General features: G+C 42.2%; 1 protein-coding gene across 2 annotated transcripts in view; it reads left to right on the forward strand.

The window, feature by feature from the left end:
* The window catches only part of BMP2K (BMP2 inducible kinase), a 67,089-nt gene extending 53,254 nt beyond the window's left edge, over nt 1–13,835 (forward strand). Inside the window, exons 16-17 of one of the 2 annotated variants that reach the window (XM_075039622.1) lie at nt 8,222–9,653; nt 10,376–13,835. In XM_075039622.1, the coding sequence (XP_074895723.1) occupies nt 8,222–9,653; nt 10,376–10,388 (1,445 nt within the window). In that variant the 3' untranslated portion in view covers nt 10,389–13,835. Of the gene's footprint in view, nt 1–8,221 lie in introns of both variants that reach the window. The other variant, XM_075039631.1, reaches the window with a different exon arrangement.
* Nucleotides 13,836–13,998: the final 163 nt, after the last annotated feature.

The following is a 13,998-nucleotide window of genomic DNA, read 5'->3' on the forward strand; positions in this document are numbered from 1 at the left end:
GCCCTTGGGATTTTCCCTGCGGAGCTGAGTGCATTTCAGGCCACTGCTGCTGCAAGGATCACCGGGAAGGAGAACCTGGAACTGGATGGACTAAGGCAGCTTATCTGTCAGAACTTCCATCATTATTCTTCTCAGGTGGGAATGGAGAGCCAGCAACAACATGTATGTCACTTGACATGCTATGCAGAGGGCAAATAGCAGTGTGAAATGAACTAACGCATTATTGGGTTGTTCTTATTGTAGTTCATAGGAAAACAGCGTAGAAGCACTTAATGTTACTCACGCTTAGTGTATATCCTATTAAAACTGTCTTCACAAGTACTACGTGTTAACTTGCTATACACACTGTTTTATGCCTAAATGTTTGTGGAAGTTAGTCACGGCTTAGAACTTGAGACGGCTGGAAAAGAAAATTGGCTTGAGAAAGAATTGCAATACTCAATGTGACAGAAATAAAACTGGCATTGCAAACTTTTTGTGAAAAAGAGGAAAGAAAGCACAGTTGAGTAGCTAGCCCTGGGGCATTTAGGACAGGTGCCTAACATGTGGAAAACAGATTCTGGTTATTGAATGCCTGAAACACTGGATGGTAACAGTGGAAAAATTAGCTTCTGCGGTCAGCATTTTGGCATTGAAGCTTTTGATTCAAGTGTGTGTGTGTGTGTGTAAAACAGCTAGTGTTGTAACATCCTTTGTTAACATCAACTTGAGTGTTTCAGAAACTCAGAAGAGACACACATTTTCTGCTTTCTTCAAATTGTAAGAAGGAAATGTCAATGTTTTACTCAGTGGCCTTTTGCTATCTTATGTTTGCTCACACTAATTCTTTCTGGGATTAAATTGGGCTAGCTTGGCTTTTGCTTTCTTCAGCTTAATATGGGAATTCAGAGAAGTAATAAAAGACTTAAGGTAACTCTCGAAATGACATGAATGGACTATGTGTGAAGTGGAGATGTTGGGAAACCTTGACTGGAACTTCTTCGCAAGTGCTGACCTGAAGCTGTCTGCTAGGTGTTTTGTTCCTGTGCAGAATGTCAGTGAGCTGTCTTCTGGCTTGTCTTATTGGGATATGGTTCTAGTTCAGGTCATCTATTTAACTGTTCTACTGAATGTTTGTAAAGCTCACTTTCTATACTGTAGACACGGTGCTTCTTGATCAAGTCACTGTTGATTTTTCTAACATACACAGGTAACCCCTTCCTGGTCACCATATGCATGTTCCCTCTGCGGAGACCAGGGATAAAAGCAACTTTAGGTCTGTAGTGGCTTCCTTTTGACTTCCACACTTCCTGCACTCAGACTTGGTAGTGTCTTTAAATGATCATTATAGGTGTCTGTCTTGGAATAAGAACAGTTTTGTGGTGTGGTATGTAACTTGCTAGTCACAGCTGTGTGGATCTGGCAGAACACCAGCCAGCTGCATGCCAGACAGCAGTACAATGGAAATCATCTGGCAACTTGGACTCAATATGTCCCTGAAAGGACTCTGCTGCAATAGCTGATTATTAGCATTCACTGTGTTGCAGTAGAAAAGTGCATTCGTCTGGCACGAAGTGATGTGGGTGACAACTATTCATTTGGTTACTTATTTGTATACTGCTTCTAGCAGGGTTTAAAACCACTGCAAGTTTCTGTCCCACAGCTTTGGAGCCCTCAAACTACTACGCAGTCTGCAACTTCAAGTGAAATGCAGCTCACTACAATTAAGGAAGAAATGACAAACATGAGAAGAGGAGAAGCAAAAATATTTGAGCCAACTTTCTCTACAACATTAGAACAGCTCACGCCATCAGTTCACGTTTCTTCCGCAATTGATATTCCTGAATTGTTTGTTAAAAGATGCCGAGACCCACAACTTGATATGGCTGTTGTACGGTGTTCCAGATTTGGCTAACTTGACAATTAAAATAAAGCTCTTATCAATGTTTGTACTCGCTGAAAATACTGCTTATGTTACTCCATAACCTTTCCTTGGCTATGGTTTCAGGTATTGCTGAATGCAGGTTCAGGATCTTGCCCTGTATCAACATAACCTTTAGACTTTAGCTTTTCGCGATAACACTTCCAAAGTATCTTGGAACTTATTCACACATCGCAAGAATAAATTATATGCGTGGGTTGTACCAGTTGTGTGCTTTTTCTCTCCAAAATGATGCACTGATGTGTTGGGGTTTGGGTGGTTTTTTTGTGATATCTTGGAGCATTCATGGACACCTTTTTTTTTTTTTTTTTAAATGACACACTTCAACCTGTAGAGTAATTACTTGAAAGAATATCTAAGCAATAGATACTAGGCAGAAGTGTTTTTTTCTCCCATTTTTGTTGTTCTTGAAAATAAAGGTGGCAAGCGGTATAAATCCCTATTACAATATTCAGCAGCTGCTGCTCTGGCTGTTGTCAAAGAAATAGTGCAGATTTACTTGTAGCATGCCGGTAATCCTTGGGCCTGACATGTGGCAAATTGTTCTGAAATGATGGTGGCAGTATGTTACCAATTCAAAGAAAGCTTAAAGCCCTTATGCCCCACTCTTTCGCCACCCCCGCAATACCCTAAAATGATGAACCAGCAGAAGGCATGTAATTACTGCAGTTGTTAGAGGGAATTCATCCTCTTATAATCGGATGTCTTGAAAAAGAACATCAGAACAGAAAATTTCCTTGAAGATTGCGATCTTCTTATACGATTAAAGATGTTCCACCTGCCTTGCATCTGAGGGAAGAACAATTGTCTCCTACATGATGCAAACCTGATTAGAAGTGTAGTAATCTGAACAGTACATTACAAACAGATGTTACTGAACATTTTGCAGCATTTTTTTATAAGTATATATCTGAACAGTCTCTGCAGCAGTTTAGGTTGAGAAGATTGCATGAAATCAATGTGACAGAACACTTCATTTTTGAAATCCGTTTGGCCAGAGCATTAAATTGTCATTAATGAGGGAATTTTTCCCTTTTGGGGCATTATGTTTCTATTTGTAGTGCTCTTAGTATTTATTTAGTTTGATAACTTCTTTAAAAGTGAAAGAAGGGGAACTGTAGGGTAGAAAAACAAAAAAAAAATATTGCTCTCATGGGTTTAAAACTGATAGCTCTATGGAGGATATTTTTGTTTCTTTGGTTTGGTTTTACCACCAATCTGCTGCCATTTTCTCCCTCTTGCTGGGACTAAACCGAAGACACTGCAGATGAGAAGGTGTGTGCAGAGATGGTTTCTTCCATGAAGTTTGGCTATGTTGAACTACAAAATGTTTACAACTTGCATCTTTAGACTAATGTCTGCCTGGAACAGATGGCTCTGTTTGTTTGTTTACACCACCTCAACACAAGCTGAAGAAAAATGCAAGATATGTGCTCTTTCCTGAAAAATACAAATGTGGGAGTAGTGAGGTCACCACTCTTAAAATACTTTAGAAACAAAAGTGCTTTCTTCAAAACTATATAGCAGGAGCAATTGCTGTTCCCAGCGTTACCTGATGTGTACTGCTTGCTTTCCTGTTTAAGTTGTGCATGTGGGGTTTTACATGCTGGCTCTGAAATTTGAGTACTATTGAGCTGTTACTGTAGCTTGTGCGTTTCTAATCTCTGCACGATTCATTATCTTTTCAATAATTTTGAGTCTGTACAAAATACAGGAACCTAAATTTCCTGCTGTGATAAGAAGTAATATTTACAGCTCTGGCAAGGAGGTGGTGCATAAGGAGGAATCTCAGAGCTGAAGAGCTAGAAATTCAGAAACCCTGTTCAGAAATCATTTGTAGTGAAAGGAGGGATTTGAAGCTGATGAGCTAATACGCAGTTAATTGCCCGGTGCTGTGGTGATGTTACGGCTGGAAAAATAAATACGCTTGCTTAATCTTTGAGTGGCCTCAGAATCGAGGTATTTGAGAAAATGTTTTCTTGTGGGCAGGGACAGACCTTTACAAATACACAGGCTCAAGCTTCCTTTTCCTGTGTGCTGCTTGATTCTAGCCATTGTTTAAAAAGGGTGTTCTGTGCTATATGCAGTGTGCAATGGCTTAGGCCCATTGCCCCGAGTAGAGCAAAAGGCTGCAAAACTGACTGGTGCCAAGACAGAGTGCTGTGTAGAAAGTATTGTGAAAATGAAGACGCACTTCAAATTTGCAATACTATCGCTAGTTATTCAAGCACCTTCCATCTCTCTGCCTCTAAGTAACGCGCTCAGCGTTTCCTTGAGGACTGGTTCAGAGCTCCAAGTATGTGAACAAAACACATAGCTTCATACATAGCAAGCAGGCAGTCCCTGCGTTTGCTATAGAACCTGAATCTCTGGCAACTGGGGCTGCTCCATGAATTGTTCCTGCCTTCATCCCAGTCTTCCTAGAGATGTTATTTGTTAGACTCAAGAAAGGAAATTTAGAATGCTAATAGAGATTCATTAAAAACGAGGTTGTCTGCATTCCCCAAATCAGCTGCTGCATTTTGTCAGCAAGAATAACACGTCTTGGTGGGTGTATGAAGAGATGTTGGAATAGCTGGTGTGCGAGCACTAATACATTGGGTATGGTTTGGGAAGCTGCTTTAAGTGTTTTGCCATGTGTTGTCAAGTTTGGTTGATGTATGTTCTGTCCAGTGAGGTCTGTTACTGAGAGCTAAACGTCGTGTGGCTCAAATTACTTGTTCAGCCAGTCAGTAGCTGTTGGTAGAGGTTGGTTGTTTGTCTTGTCGGTGTCCTTTGCAGTTTGTTTTCCAGGGAGCGTGACTGTGGCAGCAATTACCAAAGAATATTTAAACCTTTGGGGAAGTCAGGTATATTGGATATATCGTGGTTCGGTTCCTGTCTTTAAAAAAAACCACTTTATAAATTGTTTTCTGCATATGGAAATTATGTACCAAGGTATAATCATTCCTGGGGAGTGTTAACTCATGTAGATGTTGACATACATAAAAGGTTTGGGTTTTTTGTTGTGTAAGTGGTGTTAACATCTAACCTAGAAATACTTCCTCTTTCTTCTCCTTTTAAGGGTAATTGCATTTATGTTAACATTAGTGTTTCAGTAAATACTGGAAGCAGCAGGATTTGGAAGATAGGGGGTTATATAGCGCGATGTGAAGGCTGTACCTTAGGGAAATCTAAAGTAAGCTGCCAAATAATCCACATTCTAATTTAGTGGGTAAAACAAATATGTAGTATGTAAAATTACAGTAGATAAGAAGCAATCTGACACTAGAAGCAAAGAAGAAACAGCTCAAAGCCTTAATCACCTGATGTTTTTGGTCATTCTAGTCATCTTGTTTTTAAATCCATACATAAAATACGTTGCTGTAGAATTTTTATTGTTATTTTAAGTGTAATTGCAACAGAGCAAAATGGCTACTGGATGAAGAATTTGGCTGTGAATTCCTTTCAGAAAAAGAAGAAATTTCTCTTGTGAAACTTAATATTTGGGTCTAAACTGGAGCATAGGAAGAAAAAAATCTGACTTGGCTTGAAAGTTGCATGCTAATTTCCTTGTGAAAGAAGAAACTACCTGAGAAATTATTTTGTATATGGTAAGAACAGGAGACTCATGAGCGGGATTTTGGCTGAAGATTTTTTTTTTTTTCAGAGAAATAACTGGTGCATACATCCATCGCCAGCTTTTTCAATCCTATGAACACTTTGAGACAATTAAATTTCAGCAAGTGTTTAAGAAAACCGTAAGTGGAAGGCATTAGTTTTAGTTAGATGAGAAGGTCAGTAGTTTAGCGTGGTGCTATGACTAGAGTTTGTTAATAACTGCTTTAATGGGGACCAACCCCTGCCCTCAGGTTTGTGTCAGATACTAGACATGTCAGAAACTCATACCCAGCGCTCAGGCTGTACTCTGTTTGTTGCGCAGCATCTCACTAGTGCAGGCGGGTACCTGGATGTTCCTCACCAGGTGAAAGTGGACTCAGTGGGACCGTTAGGCGACATAAAGTGATTGTCAGGCCGAGGTTTCGGTGGCGCAAGCATAAACTCACTTGGTTTTGCCATTGTTCTGGTCCCCCTCTGAAGGTTGGTACCCACCTAGTGTTCAGCTGGCAGTGACTGTGATGCGGTCTCACTTCCAAGTATTGCATACAAATTTTCGGTGTGTCTGCGAAGAGGTGGATTATCATTGCTGCTGTTAGCGTTACGTGTTCAATTATACATTCTTAAAGTGGCGTGGCTGCTGTGTGATCTGTGTCCTAGAGGAAAGGACATCTCAAGAGCAAGTATGCTTTCCCCGGCTGAGACCAAGTGTTTCGCTTTTCTTCCTACTCGTTCTCTTCAAATAGAAATTTGGCAGTCAGTTAACGCTCCTGAAAACACCTCAGTGCAGCAGTGGGGCTCCGACACAGGGAGAAACTTGTTTTGCCTGTGTCTGAGTGCTATACCAGTGGTACCATGCAGGCTTATCTGGTTTGCTTGCTCTTGCCGTCTGTTTTGTTTACTGATGTGAAGTTTTTACTGCTCCTAGTATTTTGAAGGCAACCACCCCACAAAAGAGTCAGCAGTGAATTGTTCTCTTAGCTCGAGTTGTCAGACATTAAATAGCGGGGAGGAAGGTGTTAGAGTAAAATGAATAGATTAATTTCTTTACAATAGAGAACCTGAGCTGACAGATCCTATTTAGAAACAAACACCAAAACACTCCTCTCAAGTTAAAGTAATACCTTTTTTTCTTTTTGCCTGAACTGCTACACTATAAGTTAGAAGGGGCTGAATGTGGAGCTTGGGTGTCACTAGAAAGAAAAACGTTGTCTAAGCATAGATTTGACCAGCAAAGGCAAGTATTGCTTTTCAAAAAAAAAAAAAAAAAAAAAAAAAAAAAAAAAAAAAAAAAGTAAAAGCTCTCCCGTGTAGCTATCGCAGTGTGTGCTTTGCTGGCATTATGGGGGGGGAGGGGGGGAAGGCCCTGATGGAGAGAGGCTGTTTCAGCCTAAACCAAGGGGAGACCTTATTAAATGCCCTAACGGCAGTGACCATTAGGCTTAATTCTTACTGGCACTGATGAGTCCAAATTATGGTTTTGGTCCTGACTGGGGGAAGGGAGGGAGTATTTTGAACCAAGACGTGTGTTGGAAAACATCCTTGTGCTTGCATCTCTATTTCCATATAGTTATGTTAGCCGATTCCCTTGCGATCTCCCAGTAGAGACTGTTGTCTTCTCCGTTTCCCTTTGTATGCCTCAAAACACATTTGTGACGCAAGAACCCCCAAACCCCGTGTCCCTGTTGTGGCTCTTGGCAGGCTCCAAGTCCCACTTTCTCAGCTCATGTAAGGAGTTGGTGCCCTCGAGGGCAGGACAGAGAGATCGTGACCTCACGCGATCTTCCCTGCGGCTTGGACAAGAAACAAAGTTGTCTCTTGCCCAGTCACTGGTTTTTATAGACCGTAGAGGAAGCTCGTTGTCTTGGAGATGTTGTGTAGGATTTTCTCGTGCTATGAAAGCTTGGGAGAGGAAAGGCTGGGTACTAACAGGGTGTTACGCACTGGTTTCCCTTTTGAAACAGCATTCAGTATGTCAGTATTGCCACATGAATCTGACAGCATAGTAAAAGCTCTAATACAGCAGGTCGGTCTTGGAGAACCTCTTGAAAAGGCAACTTAGGGGATGTGTTTGTCAACAAGGTGCATTTGCTTTCTGGTATACAGAAACTGCGCAGCAGACTGGCTGGTAGGCCAGCGGAGCCCTCGGAGGTCTGTTGTTGCTGTGAAATGGTACCCGAGATCTGAAGTGAATTATCTGTAATTGCCAAATACTTTTCTTTTGCCTATGCTGACTGTTTTCATGACTAGAACAGTAAATTTATAAGAGCAGACAAACAAAGCAGAAGTACTTCAAGAAATAGGTAGTCCGCTTTTAAAGAAAAAAGAACGAAAACAAACATTAAAATCTTTCGAACTCGTTGGCTCCTGTTTCCCTGGAGAGGAGCTGCTCTGTAATGAGTGCGTTTGAAAAGCTGGCTCTAGACATCACCTGTGTCCATTGGTCCCTCCTCTGTGCCCCCAAAATACTGGTATTGTTTTTCCAGACGTCTTGTGCTTGAGGAGTAAATAAATTTTATGAGTAAACAATTTTATAAGTGCTGTTTGAAATACTAGGTATGTTTTTAGCTCCTTTCCCTCAGTAAGTACAGAACGTATGTGTGCATCTACTCTTTGTATGTGTGGGTATGGCGTGTGTGGAATAAGCATTGACTTTAAAAGTGCATTTCAAGTTTTGTTTTGCTTTTTTCTTCGGACCTGCAGGTTCCCCTGGAAAACAAGTGGATAACTCAGCCGGCAATCAAGGAAATACGTTAGGGACCCCGAACAAGGCTGGGAAACTGAGCCATGCTTTTAGAGATTCCCGACCAGGGAGGAAAACTGCAGAGGGACAGGTGACGAAAGGTGGTGATGAGTCAGAGAGTGATTTTGAATCTGATCCTCCTTCTCCCAAGAGCAGCGAGGAAGAAGAAGAACAGGAGGATGAAGAAGCCTTGCAAGGAGAGAATGGAGACTTCAATGATGACAATGATACAGAACCGGAGAATTTAGGCCACCGACCTCTCCTCATGGACTCTGAGGAAGAGGTGGAGGAAGAGGAGGAGGAGAAACAAAGTTCAGACTCTGATTCTGATCGTACCAAGCAAAAATCTGTGGAAGGGCTCCTGAGCACTAGGTTCAGAGATGGTGTGGGCAGCAGTGAAATCAAAGAACCCAGTTCAATGCGTACATCCTTGTCTGAGGTGCCAAGTACTGTAATCAAGGTGAACCCTGGCCAAGAATTTGATGTGTTTGGGGCAGTGCCCTTTATTACTCTCCAGCCTCAGGCAAGAGAGAAGACGGATAAAGACGCCTCTTCTCGGACGGCTTTTCCAGGTCCGAACCAAGAGCAGGATGACTTTGACGTTTTCACAAAAGCCCCCTTCAGCAAAAAGGTATCTCAGCAAGATGGCCAGGTGGCGGGAACTGAGCCTCTGCTTTCCCCTACTTCTCTACGGAGCGTCGATATTTTTGGATGCACACCATTTCAGCCTTCCCTTCTTCCCAAGACTGGTGGGAGTAAGGAGGACCTGTTTGGGCTGGTTCCTTTTGAAGAGATCACGGGGAGTCAGCAGCAGCAGAAGGTGAAGCAGCAGCGTAACCTGCAGAAACTCTCTTCCCGACAAAGGCGCATGAAACAGGAGGTCTCGAAGAACAACGGAAAGCGTCACCACGGCACCCCAACCACCACGAAGAAGGCGTTGAAACCGAGCTACCGCACCCCTGAGAGAGCCCGCAGGCACAAGAAAGCAGGCCGCAGGGATTCGCAGAGCAGCAATGAGTTCCTGACTATCTCGGACTCCAAAGAGAACATAAGCGTTGCGTTGACTGACAGCAAAGATCGAACCAACCCTCTGCAGACAGATGAGAGTCTGCTGGATCCTTTCGGAGCCAAACCCTTCCACCCACCGGACTTGATGCGGCATCCCCAGCATCAAGGGCTTGGTGACAACCGCGGGGATCACGGCACGGTAGTAGTGGCTGGTAGACCTAGGCAGAACTCCTTGCATGGAGCCATTCACGGTGGTGATGGGCTGAAAACAGATGACTTTGGTGCAGTACCCTTCACAGAACTGGTTGTGCAGAGCGCGCAAAGCCAACAACAACAGGCGCTAGAGTTAGATCCCTTTGGAGCAGCTCCATTTCCTTCCAAACAGTAAATGCTTCCAACGGGTTTCCCCCTCCACCTCTCTGAGTTACTTAATAGAGGTTTTAATTAGTGGAGTAATTTATCTGGTTGAATTGACAGGGACCTGGCTCCTACAGTTTGTTCAAGTTCAAGAAGGCATGGCCAGCTTGTGCCATGGAATTTAGAATGATGGCAAATTCTTACGGGGGGGGGGGGGGGGGGGGGGTTGGAGAAAAATAGAAAAAAAGAACCAGGAGCATCATTTTGTTATGATAGATGGCTCCCAGAATGAAAAGAGAAATCAGATAAGAATCATTGTCTGTCACTGACTCTGGGCCATGGAACATATTGTCATTCTGCACTTTTGCGTTGCCTTTTCAATCCTCTGTGATGTGCTGAGATGGAGGGAGGGAGACAGGCAGAGATCACATGAAAAACATTTTCCATACGTACAGGTAGGCTAATGGAACTGTGGTGATTCTTCATGTCTCAGTCGCAGTAGACCTAAGAACCAAAATGTACTACTATCCAGATTGATCTGCTGGGAATAGTCAAGTCTATGCTTCTGAGGTGAAAACTACGTTTATTCATCATAAAAATAAGCCAAGTCCTCAAGGGGCTGTGGCCCAGAATTCCAGAGCACAGCTATGGCTTGGGACCTGGTAGACATCTATGCAGCAGCAGAGGTGAAAGGCAGATTATTTTTTTTGTGTGCCTAAATGTTCTTTTTTTGTTTGTTTGTTTTACAGTAAGTGCCATTAATGTAAAATAGCAAACTGGAAGCTTAGAGTTAAAACTAAAGATACAGAGAACATAATGGTTTGCGAGACAAAAAGCCTGAATGTAGGGGACTAAACCAGCAGGGACGCAGCCAGTCTTTGCAGCACTTTGAAGACTACTCAGTACGCTGGGAAGAGAGACTGGTTTACACGAGGAAATCATTTGGCACATGTGGAGTATTCCAGATGACTTGTACAGTTGACTGTGAGATGCAACCATCAGATTTATTTGATTACAAATTGGAATTTGTGTCTGAAAGTACCTTTTCTTTTCCTCTTGGATTTTTATTGCAAAGAAAACGTGTATTCTTTCAAAGATGTTGTTTTTTTAAAACAATAATTTTATGAAATGACTGTAACCTAATGTTCTTTTAAGTTCTGATGAATCTGTTATTTTACTTAAGTGTATTTTATAAGAAAGTTTTGCTAAATGCACTGAGCTTTGAAGAAACTTCCCTGAACCTGGATTTGATTCAGAACAGAAGCAGTAAGCAGCAGGTAGCTTGCAGACGCTGATTGCTACCATACCAGTAAACTGCATTTCACACCACGAAGCCTTACAGGCAGGACTCCTGTCCTGTTGCACAGTACCTCTGAGACGTTAGATGCACGAGACGTGGCTAAAGGCTCGGGAGCGTGCGGTGCCAGTAGGTGATGGGAAGGTGATGCGAACAGACTCGCTGAGGACAAGATTTCGTTACCATGTTGTAGAAGTACGTGCTGTGTGTAGGCAGGACGGCTTCTCCGCTGCCTTGCAACTTGTGCCAAGCCATGTATGCCGTCTGCGGAGCGAGTATGACTCGGCATGGTCCGATTTGCCTTTTTTCTGTGGCAGAAGTCCTCAAGAGGAAGGGGAAGGAGGTAGTTCCTCTGCTTGTCTCAACTTTATATCCTGCTCTACTGATTGCTGATGGATAGATAATTGGAAGTTTATATATGGAGGACATAAGCATTTGTGTTTGTGTGTTCAGGTGTTCCCCCTTTTACAGGAGGTGAAGTGAAATATTTAGGGTTGCACTTTTTTTTTCCAAACTCTTCTGCCGGTTATACAGTCGTCCTGAGATCTGTGAGGGTGGGGGTGTATCCCTTATGCTATTTGATGAAAACGCCACATTAAAAAGCAGTCACTTGACTCCTTCGGGCGTTGGTTTGATAAAACACTCCCTCGGGTATATATGAGATTGCTTCTCCTAGTCCTGGAATTTGAAAGTAGCTCATATGTATCTGTACACCTTCATTACCTTTATCTTCCTCATTTTCATTTTTCTCACAGGGTGGAAGTGAAATATCACAGCTGTGCTTGGTTAAGTATGCCTTTTTCAGGCTTAGAAATTAAGCTCTTAGGAGGTTATGAGTAGAAATGTTTCAACTCTATTTGCACAGGAGTTTCTTAGGCTTTATTACTACTGTTTTCACCTGGGTTTTTTTTGTGCCAAAGGCTGTAAGAAGCGCACGCCAAGTTTTGTAGCATTTTCTGATACTCAGGTTAACTGTCTTTTTCGTTTGTTTTCTGGGTTTTTTTCTATTCTCTGCGCGTGCTTATGAGCTGCCTTCCTACGGTTTCCTTCTGAACTGTTACACTTACCTGCCTAAAGAGCTGTTGGAACACAATGATATGACAAATGGGGCAGGTGGGTGGAAACAAAACGAGACTAGACCAACAGGCAAGTGACCCGTTTTATTAAATGCGGCTTGTCCTCACCAAAGCCACGCAGCCGCTGCTTTTCCCCCGGTGGAAAACCAACTTGAGGGCTTGCTTGGCCGTTTGGTGCCAGAGGAAAGGGTTAACCACACGTGTGGGACTGGGGGAAAAAGGAGAGGTGGTTCGCTGTTGGACACGGAGGGAAAAGGCTGTGCATCTGTGTGTCGGCAGACTTGGTGTAGGCCTAAACATTCAGGTAAATTAAGAATAGAAGGAGGCGTGTTTGGTTTTTGACTGTTTACCCTGAGACTTCAGGCTGAGGAGTGCTACAGGTTTTCCTTGGGTGGTGGGTTGGTTTGGTTTTTTGGCAGAGGGTCATAAACGGTTGTATTACAGTACAGGAAAGCTGAAGTGAGGTTGTACACAGAAACTGAGAGGGGAGATAAAAGCAAACTGTAAACCCAAGTTACTCTAAAACTGGCATAACGCCTCTGGCTGCATACGAGTTATGGCCGATGATATTTGCTTTCTAATGGCCTTAATCAACCTTGTTCTTTGTATTCTAGATACAAAACAGGTTTTTGCATAGATGTAACTTTTTCTTTTATAGAGTTAAAATTACTTTATCCTTTCTTGTGAAAGAAGAGAGATTAGTATGCTTCGCTAAGTTGACTTTGCGTGGTATATATTGTTTATACACAACTAAACCCAAGTTTGGGTTTAATTTCACCTAAGATCCGCTAGTCAACAGAGACGATACGTGGTGCTGTCGGGGAACGTGATATCGTTTTGCCTCTGTTTGGTGTGTGTGCATGTTCAAGTGCTTGCTTGCCACGGAGTGTATTGTGACCTTACCTGAAATACGGGAAAGACTTTGCTGCACTAGACATGTACCATACTGTCTGTAAAGACAATAATGGCAAGGTAAGGATCTGATACTGCCTTTCCAACCGAAAATACCGATCGATTTTTACAGCTTGTCTTTCAGCATGTTGAATGACTGAACCATAGGCCGTTTAAAATCAGCTGTTTGAGAGAGATTTTGTCAAAAGGTACTAAGAAGCCCGTAATGGTTGCGGTCATTGAAAGAAAAATAAGATCGCCGTGTTTCTCTGCAGACTCTCAAATGGCCTTGAGGTGCACGCAATTGCTTTGGCTGACCTGTGTAATGTGGGACCCGTGAGTACCAGCTTTGGAGGAAGTAAATTTTAATCATTCTGGGTGTCCCAGTTAGTAAAACCAAGTACTGTGAAAATAAGTTGATATATTTGCTACTGTGAGAATAAGAGTTTATCTGGAGTTTTTTTATACTATATCGTGTATTTTTATATATGAAAAGTATATATAAAACATACACATGCTCGCACACATCATGTATCTCTTGGAGTTGCTGTGTTTTTAGTAACACAGTAGCCACAATCACTTTTGTGTCCCTTGAGGGAGTGAATATGAGTGAAAGCTGCAAAAGAAAAAAAAGTTCAAAGGGTGGCTGCTGTGTTACTTTTCTATAGAGCTCACGTTGAAAGGAAAACCAAGGAAGTTGTGTGTATAGCTAAATTTGTGACTAAGGCATCACCTAATATTAAAGAGCATAAAAACTATTTTGAAATTGCTGGCCTTCAGCTTTTAAGTGCACTTTCCTGAACTACACTTCCATTTCTTGTTAGACTTCAAGTTTCTAAAGCTTTTTTGTGTACCACTAAACAGAGAACTTTTAACTTTTTTGTGAAACTGATGTACGTCAAAAAATACTTGCAGTTGTTAAATAAACAAATGTGATAACAGTGACTTTGCAGATGTCCTTAAACATTGCATTATTAAGTATTCACATGTGGGCTTTAATTTAATGTTAAATACAGTTCCCAATGCTACCTCCGTGGACTTAGTTCTGCACCTGATCTTCTAGACTTCATTTTAAGTAATTTGACCCCCTTCTGGCAATTGTGTACCG

This window comes from Buteo buteo, chromosome 1, assembly GCF_964188355.1.
Source record: "Buteo buteo chromosome 1, bButBut1.hap1.1, whole genome shotgun sequence".
Lineage (NCBI taxonomy): Eukaryota > Metazoa > Chordata > Aves > Accipitriformes > Accipitridae > Buteo > Buteo buteo.